At 49.2% G+C, this 8,658-nt stretch overlaps 3 protein-coding genes across 3 annotated transcripts; 2 read left to right on the top strand and 1 right to left on the bottom strand.

The window, feature by feature from the left end:
- Positions 1 to 1,079: 1,079 nt before the first annotated feature.
- NECHADRAFT_55738 (uncharacterized protein) lies at positions 1,080 to 3,036 on the bottom strand (the record flags this gene model as incomplete). Its single annotated transcript, XM_003041468.1, has 7 exons — positions 1,080 to 1,274; positions 1,331 to 1,638; positions 1,705 to 2,250; positions 2,305 to 2,451; positions 2,519 to 2,622; positions 2,689 to 2,814; positions 2,870 to 3,036. 7 exons carry the CDS (start codon positions 3,034 to 3,036, stop codon positions 1,080 to 1,082), a joined length of 1,593 nt encoding a protein of 530 aa, XP_003041514.1.
- Positions 3,037 to 5,875: 2,839 nt separating this feature from the next.
- NECHADRAFT_55739 (uncharacterized protein) lies at positions 5,876 to 6,283 on the top strand (the record flags this gene model as incomplete). Its single annotated transcript, XM_003041475.1, has 1 exon — positions 5,876 to 6,283. The coding sequence occupies one exon, from the start codon at positions 5,876 to 5,878 to the stop codon at positions 6,281 to 6,283; it is 408 nt and encodes a 135-aa protein (XP_003041521.1).
- Positions 6,284 to 7,010: 727 nt separating this feature from the next.
- NECHADRAFT_88962 (uncharacterized protein) lies at positions 7,011 to 7,998 on the top strand (the record flags this gene model as incomplete). Its single annotated transcript, XM_003041474.1, has 4 exons — positions 7,011 to 7,148; positions 7,190 to 7,247; positions 7,282 to 7,799; positions 7,891 to 7,998. 4 exons carry the CDS (start codon positions 7,011 to 7,013, stop codon positions 7,996 to 7,998), a joined length of 822 nt encoding a protein of 273 aa, XP_003041520.1.
- Positions 7,999 to 8,658: the final 660 nt, after the last annotated feature.

The following is an 8,658-nucleotide window of genomic DNA, read 5'->3' as shown; positions in this document are numbered from 1 at the left end:
GTGAAAGAGGATGGAAGGATATTATTATTTAAATATTTGCAAAGGGTAAATATATGCGCTATTGGATTATAGAAGAGTAGAGTAAGTTATATATATAGATGGAATATAAAGAGGGTAAAATTACTATCGGTCTTTTTTATAGTAAATTTATATTTATCTTATATTCTTATTATATATAGTAGGGGCCCCTGATGATTGGATGACTGGCTGAACTTGTGCGGCATGGGTCAGGGGTTTTTAGCTCGGGGTTAACTTGAGGTTCAAGGGGTTTGACGTCGCGTCTGGGTTGTTAAAGAGAAAAAGGGGATATTATACCGTATCGACTCAGCAAATTGGCAAAAGTCTGTGGGTCCTGGGAACCCCTGCGAAGTTGATAATCTCCACCACACCAATCTACTATAGGTTAGTGATCTTGCGAGGCTCTTCCCCGCAATATCTGCCGTCGTATTCCAATTTACATACTAACTGTATGAGGAACAGAACTTGCATTGGGCAGGGGTGCCAGGACCCACCGACTTTTGCCAATTTGCTGAGTCGATACGGTATCCATTTAAATTTAAATCTACACCCCGTCATGTGCCTTATGCATGAAGCCATCGGGTCAGTCAAAATTGTCCTTTTGAGTTTCGCGGTCAATACGCTTGCCTATTTTAGACTTAGTGCTTAAAACCTCTAGCTAACTAGAATTTAGCGGTCACATACTAACTTTATTTGATTTTCGCGGTCGCGTACTAGCCTAATTAGGATTTCGCGGTTAACTCAGGGGCAAGCTCATCTCATTAAGCTGTAGGAGGTTCAAGACGGTCTAAGTTAATTATTATAATACTTTATGTTATCAATCGTGTGTATCTGAATCGTTATGGTTATACGTGCCCTGTGGTTAATCACAGGGAGTATTAAATATTGTCGTTCAATTTACGCAGCTTAGTCACAAGTGGAAGGCTTGCCAGAAAGTGTTGTATTTATAAGAGCGTCCCGTCATACTGCGGACTTGTCTAAAGAAAGGAATGGACTATCAGGTGGTTCCAACTCTCAACCACGCAAGTGGCGACCAAATCCCTGGTCTGTCGCAAACGCAATTAAAGATCATTGCGCTCGGTATTGCGCACATGTTCCGAGGTCTCAATGACAGACTGCTTCTCAGTGTCTTTGTAGTCGACTTGTGCGACATTAGCGTCATCGCCATCGAAGATTCTCGCGATCTCTTCAAGAGTCGGGCCCTTGGTTTCGATATAGAAGAAGTAAACGAAGACGAGCTCGACCGCGATCCAAACCTATTTCTTCATTAGCCTTTCGAAGACCGGCTTCGAACAAAGGAAGCGGGACTTACAGTGTAGAAGCACCAAAAGTTCCAGTTGTTGGGAAGGTTCTCGAGAGCGATGGGATTGGTCTGGTTGCCGATGGTGAGAGCAACTTGGATGAAGAAGTTCATGATCATGAGGCCACGAGCACGGAGTCTGAATGGGCAGATTTCAAGAGCGTAGGCGACAATGAGACCGGACCAGGCAATGGAGTAGCAGACGTCGAAGAGCCAGATGAGGGCAATCTGGGGGTATCCAAGGCGCTTAATCTCCGTCTCACCGGTGGCTTCGAAGCGAGCGGCAACAATTGTCCAGGCCAAGAAGAACAACATCATACCTAAGCGTACCAAAGTTAGCTACGTTTCTCCTAGGCAAGGGTTAGGCAAAAGAGATTTCTACTTACCGACAGTAGCAGTAAGGAAGAGTGGGCGACGACCGAAGCGATCAATTCCCATCGAGCAGCCAATAGCAACGAAAAGCTTCAGCATGTTCTCTCCGCCGTTCAATCCGGTCTTTTGGGCTTGGTCCTTGATTCCAGCGCCCTCGTAGATAATGTTGGAATAGTTGCTGATCAAAGCGTTACCAGAGTACTGCGAGATGATACCTAGGGAGACCAGGAGCATGAGACGGTAACGGTTGCCCCTAGTTCGAAGGAAATCAAGGTAGCTGCCGTTCTTCTGGGCCTGGTACTCAAGGGCGATGGTTTCCTTAATTTCGTTGTACTCGAACTGCACAGTTGCATTATTGACATCGCCGTTGGCATGATACTTTGCGAGGATGCCAAGGGCTTGCTCATGACGTTCGTGAGCCATGAGCCAACGAGGGGATTCAGGAATCCACCAAATGAAGCAGATCTGAATCAAAGATGGTACGGCTTGGATCAAGGTGATGGATCGCCACGACCAGTCGCTGCTAATGTTGATCGTACCAAGACCGATGAAAGCGCAGACTATAGGATCTATATCAGCAGGTGTCAGATCTAAACTCTTATCTATTTACTCACGTGTGGCACCAAGATTCCAGAGGCAGTTATAGATGGCAGTGACGATCGCACGGTGCTGAGGGTGGCAGATCTCTGTGAGCAGAACAGGGCAAGATAACTGGGCCAAAGAGTTTCCGAAACCCACGAGGAATCGACCGCCAAGGTACACTGTCAAGGGTTTAGCAGCTCTTGCTCGATAGAGTAGATTACGTTGTATTCAGAGTTGGTGACGTACTGCCAAAGCCATTAGTGAAGGCGGAAAGGAAAGCACCAAGGATCATGACAAGACATCCCACGGTGATGGGGATCTTACGACCAAAGTGATCGGCCATGAAGGGACTATCCGAAGCAAAGTTAGTTTTGGTGGGTCTGCAGATTGCAACCCCGCAAACAAGAACAACGTACGCGAATGGGAAACTGGAGATGCTACCAATCTGGTAGATAGAGTTGAGAATGCCAAGCTTCGAGCCTGTGGGGTGACCAAAGTAATCCTGCCAATCGTCCATGGTCTGAGAAGTGTTCAACATGGAGCTTGAGGTTTCTTATTAGCCTCAACCTTTAGTCTCCCAGCATAGAGATCGCTTACCCATCGTAACCAGTGGTAGCAGAGCAGACACAGAGAATAGCGGCGTAGAAGTACAGCACGCGCATTCCAGGATCAGTCCACCATTTGACCTTGGCGAGCTGAGGGGCCTCGGCCTGAGCTACGGCGAGGTCCTGTTTGGTAGTCGAAGTACCGACGGCGAAAGGCATCGTGAACGAGGTGGTCGATCTCAGACGATTGACTGTGTGGGGGGCACAGGATGGGGGTGGGACAAGAGACTATACAGGGGCAAGGTAGTGGCCAGTCTTCTGCTGATAGCCCTTGGGAGAGATGGCTGTTCTCCGAAATCGAATTCGGAGATACAGGTTGCACAATTGGATTCTGGAAGCCGCGATACAATACGAAATATTGACGGGAGCACCAAGGAGCGTTAAGCATGATTTAAATATCAAGTGTGAAAGGTATATTAACCTATTAACCGGGGACCTCCAATTACCCCAGTCACCCAGCCCTTATAGCCTAAACAGCCCAGCCTATTACGACAGCTACCCCGGGTATTTCCCCATGGTGTGGTCTGTACGGGCCCCCTCTTACGGTTAGCTCACTTGAATAGAGGGAGATGTAAGAGCCACATGATTCGACGGCCCGGCAGCCGAAGGAATCTGCCTGGTGTCGCCCAACTGTTACGGCACTAGCCCCCGCAAACCCGCACACGGGCTGTTCAACCCCAGACCCATCCGCCCACCAAGTGCACATAGCTGTTCAGCCTCACCTTATTAATAGTTGTGAGATAGTGGGCCTCAATGGCTGGATTAGGGTGAAAATCATAGATAGAAGGTAGGTCTGTATTATGCGTAAGACTTCAACTTGCGGAGTCCTCTGCGAGAGCTCCCCGGCGGACTTCCCTATTGGAGTGGGGTCACGTGCCCTCGGCCCGAGGATAAGCCGATTTGTCGGCGTCATCCCGTTTCGGATCCATTTTCTTACAATAGTATGCCTTCTATTATACCAGGTGGCCAATAAGGTCTTGGTTGTTGGGTATTTCGGTTAGCATAGCCGTTAGCCCGAGCTACGGGTTGCACCTCTGCTCCGGACTTGTGGCCTGATCCTTCAATGATCCATTCTGATGCTGTGCCTTCAGTACGGTCTTGACATTTTCCCAAGTCTTTTACATATGGAACGCCGGCGACTTCCATTTGGAGTTGTCCTAGTTTTATCAACACCATGGGAGCTTATCGGCCCGTCTCGGCATAAGTAAAGTAAAAACTTTTACCAGGTTGTCAAACGACTTCCATCGGAACTCGGAAACATAACAGACTTAATAGGCCCCCCCTGCTTACTATCTCTATAGGTGTTGCAAAGCATTTCTAATTATTTCAATAAAGAAAGCTGTCAAACCTTATGTATATTCAGTCCATTGATACAGCTTAATATAATGTATTTAATAAGCAAGTTATCAAATGTGATGATGTGTATTGTTGTTATGTGTGTCTAGCTTCGACGAAGACGCGCCAAAGCGGAAAGGGCAGGATTCTGCGCTTTCCTAATTGGGACTAGTTCAGCCGAAGGCTGACTCTACATTAATCCATAAGTTTTCCCAATAATGAGGGTTTGGTGCAGACAGGGATAAATAAGTTTCTCGGAATCTGATTGGTCCAAATTTTGTATTGCCGGTCGCTAAAGAAGGCTGGATTGGTTGGCGGCTCTAGAAAAAGTGGGTATCCGCCAGCCACCATCTGTCACTGCTTCTTTGTTTACTTCTTTGTTTACCATCGCTAAATTTGCCTGGCGATCTGTTCGTTTGCTTGGCCAAGCAACCTTTCTTCCATTATCGATCCCGATGTACCGTATGACTGAGGATGGGTTCCGATTCTAGGGGTAATATGAGCCCTGGATCTGATTTTGGAGGCCATTGCCCGTCTTGCAACCAAATAAAACCAGCAAGTGACTTCATTAGCAGGAGGAAATCTGCCAATCAAACTACAACCTGCCTGGAATGCCGGGACCAGCGCAATTCCGAGGTAATTGACATCACTGGTATAGTCTATATGCCTCCCTAACCTGATTAAGCGTGCCAGGTCCAAAGGTGCGGTCCTGACGTTGAGGAACCTGGCCGTCCGTCCTTCCTCAGCTGAGAGATCTGCCCCGAAAAGAACCGACGGAGATGCTGGCCTATCGCCTCCTAATGAGAGATCCGGAACCCAGCCTACATCGCCAGAGAGGCTACGGCAACTTCACACTGCGAGGAGGTTATTTGAAGAGCCAATTAGCCAGCCGCAGGTGGTGCTGGGGACGCCAATCCCACCAACCCAACAAAGCTTGCGCAACTTCCGGACTCTTGCTCCCTCACCGACCGTACAGCCAACGACCCATCAAATCGCGTCAAATTCCGATCCATCTACTGTCCCAAGCAGCACAACTGATGCTGAGTGCTCTTACTTGGCTTCTAGGTTCCATAAGGGCGGGAAAGACTCACAAGATGATGCCTCCTAGGCTGAGGCGAAGGCAAGGCAGGTGGCTATACAGCGCGACCATCGTTCACGGCGCCGTGCGGGGGGAGACTGTCTCTCTGACTCCCTCGATATCTCAACTGGGCGTCTCTGCAGTTCCTGATGAGCCTGGAGAAGGTATCCCTGGCCGTGATCGTCGTCGTTGTGCGGGCTAACCACTGGATTAGCCGACGGTCATGGCGCACATCCAGAACAGGACGGGATAAATATGGTTGACAAGGGGGAATTCTCTGAATCCGATATTGACGCTGAGGACTACTTCAATTTGCTTCTCTCGCCTGCTCGGCCTCGGAGGTATCTCGAGCAATTAGGGGTAGAGTGCGATTCCGAACCAGGGGACGAAGACGAGAACGACGAGAAAGACGATGACACGGTGGGCAAAAGCCCTCTTCGCCGTTGCTCGAGGCAGCCTTCCGCACAGCCATCTCATGGTCGTCGTGGTCGTCGTGGTCCTGCCCCTGGTACGGGAGGGCGGCCGAGAAAATCTCAGACGCAAGCTCAACCTCCGCGGCCGCCGCGACGGTATCGGAGTCCAGTGATGATTTCACCTAAACAATCGGCGGTATTCCACGCACAAGATCCGGTGTGGAATGGAGACCTCAACGCTTGCGCCTTGGCCGACTGCGACAAGGCCATCCTTCGCGAGTTCTGGACCACGCTTGACAATGACCAGATGCAATACTGCAGTAGATGCCAAGAGCGCTGGTTCATCATATGCTACGCAATTACCGTGCACAAGTCACAAAGCATCCCCGAAGACATGATAGTTACAGATCTGTCCTGCCGGGACTTTCAGACTGGTTTAAGCTACGTGGCTGTCTCTCGCGTGAAAACGCTCGAGGGTCTGATGTTGGATGCACCATTTGATCGTAATCACCTGGTCTACGGGTCTCCCCCGGATGGCATAAAGATGAAGATGAGGGATCAGGAGCTTAGGAAACGATAGGTGCTCACACGGAATACGTACGTGTCACATAATACCAAGAATGGCCATGGCAGTGGATCAGTACATAGATAATGCAGTAGTAGTAATACCGGTAGCTTCCCGGCCCGCGGACACACAGCCTTCGGCTGAGGCTACCCCATGCACCCCATCACCGCTCCAATGTGCATGGGGTGACGTAGTATTTTATAGTCACGTGATACCATTTGTGGGCAACTGGCAGGCTGTCACATTTGACACAAGTGCATCGGATCAGTAAGTGCATTAATTTATCTCCTTGAGTGCGTTAAGGCTTCGTGAGGTTACTTGACCCATATGACCTTAGTCATGACGTAGGTACGAGAGGGGTACGGCATAGTGCTCCATTAATTATTTCCACCCAAAACACCATATAAATCTTTTTGAAGATACTTATGAGCTCTCAATCAATCCCTAGTCAGGCACTGAGTGCCTCTGATCCAAGTATTATTATAATTACAGAAGAGAATAGCCGCCGCGAGCAGCCAGCCGATTTCACCTGCCGACCTGTCTTTAACCCGGTCCCTAGCTGCGTGTCGCACTGAGCGTGCTGAAAGAATCAAGAGATCAGGTAAACGATAATGAGCAGCAGCAGTGTGTTGATTGATTGTTGTCTGAGGTTGTCTCTTGTGCGGGGTACTCCATCCTACAGAGCTACTTATAGCATACGGCTAGATTACTAACGTAGTTATTTCATGAGGCCGCGAAGATCATGCCTACCCTGCGACACTGCGGCACCAATTTCCTCCCGGTGATAGTGCCCGATCGCGACCTCGAGGTCAAAGAGCTGCCCCAGCAGCCTCTTGACCTCTTCCATCACTTTGTGCCTTATTTCCTAGTCGCAAAATGGGTTAAATATACGAATGAATGGATTGATCATTTGCTTCGCAGTCGCAGCTGGAAGCCAAGGGCTCGAATTCGCAGTTGGAAGCCAACCACCGTGCCAGAGGTATATCTATGGCTTGCGCTTCTAATTTATATAGGAATTCATAAGGAAATCACAATCCGAGACCATTGGAAGACTTCCCGGCTAGGGCACCAAGGTTCCGACCATCCAATCCTCAAAGTCATGACTTTTGACCGCTATACAGGAAGGTCATACCAGACAATACGAGTCCCAAATAAGCCTATCCCCGTGGGCTTCAAGATCTGGGCCACGGCGCAAAAAGGCCTCTTCTTGCGGTGGCTTTGGCACGAGCCGAAGAAGAGATACGGTCCAGTTAGCCTCGTAACGCGGCTTCGATCTCAGAGAAGAAGGCGACTTTCTACACGCCTCAACCCGACACAAAGCGTGGTTATTGCCCTTATTAATAAGCTGCCAAAAGCCATATATCACGTCTTTATTGATAACCTCTTCTCATCAGCTAACCTCTTTAGAAGCCTCCGTCAGTACGGCCACGGGGCCACAGGCACGGCCCGCCGCAACTGTGGTATCTACGCCCCCTTCGCGAAGCTCAAAGACGATGATTCTGCCGGCCGGAGGCTCCTTCAGTTCAATGAGGTCAGAATGGCTCTAACAGTTGATAATAAGGTAGCAAGCCAAGTCAAATTTACCTATAAAACCCCTACTAATTTGACTTGCTCTTCCCTAGGTCAACCTAATCGCGTGGAAGGATAACGCCCTCGTGCTCCTCTTATCTACTGTATTCAAAGGCGACGAGCTTGTCATACGGAAGAGGAAGAGGCCAAATACAGATTAAGCCCGCGCACGGCCAATACAGCGTTTTTTTGGTGACGAAGCCGTCAAGACCTTTGCGATCCCTTCTATCGCCGCTACGTACAACGATGAGATGAACCATGTGGACCGTGGCGACCAACTGAGGGCATCACGGGGCTATAGTACTCAATTCGTCGTGGCCTTTGGCAGGCTATAGCTTGGACCTTCCTTCTTGACACAGCCCTCATCAATAGCTATCTTCTTCAGCTTCATGGGCAGCCAAAGTGGAAGAAAATACGGTCTTAGAGTGACTGGCGAGGCCGCCTTATAGATGACCTTATTGCGGCTTATTGGACTGGTCATTCTAGGCAGCGATTTCGAGCTGGCGACGAAAATACGCCTATGGAGTTGCATGAACGCGTCAAAAGAGGGAAAACAGCCCTTGCCTTGCTTGACAAGGACTCCGCTGCGGTCAAATTAGGTCACGAAGTAAGAGGAAGCCATTGGCCGGCGTCAACGGCAATACGAAAAGGAAGGGGCTGAAGAGGTCGTCTTACGGCTGCAAGCAATGTGATGTTGCGATTTATAACTCACAAGATTGTTGGGACTTCTATTACTATAGAAAATAGGTGGGGATTAAAGTACCTCTAATTTTCGCTATTTTAATTGGACCGAACCCCCTGTCGTGACCCTCGCGAAGCCT

This window comes from Fusarium vanettenii, assembly GCF_000151355.1.
Source record: "Fusarium vanettenii 77-13-4 unplaced genomic scaffold NECHAsca_45_unmapped, whole genome shotgun sequence".
NCBI classification, from domain to species: domain Eukaryota; kingdom Fungi; phylum Ascomycota; class Sordariomycetes; order Hypocreales; family Nectriaceae; genus Fusarium; species Fusarium vanettenii.
This window is presented reverse-complemented; position numbering and strand designations above follow the sequence as displayed.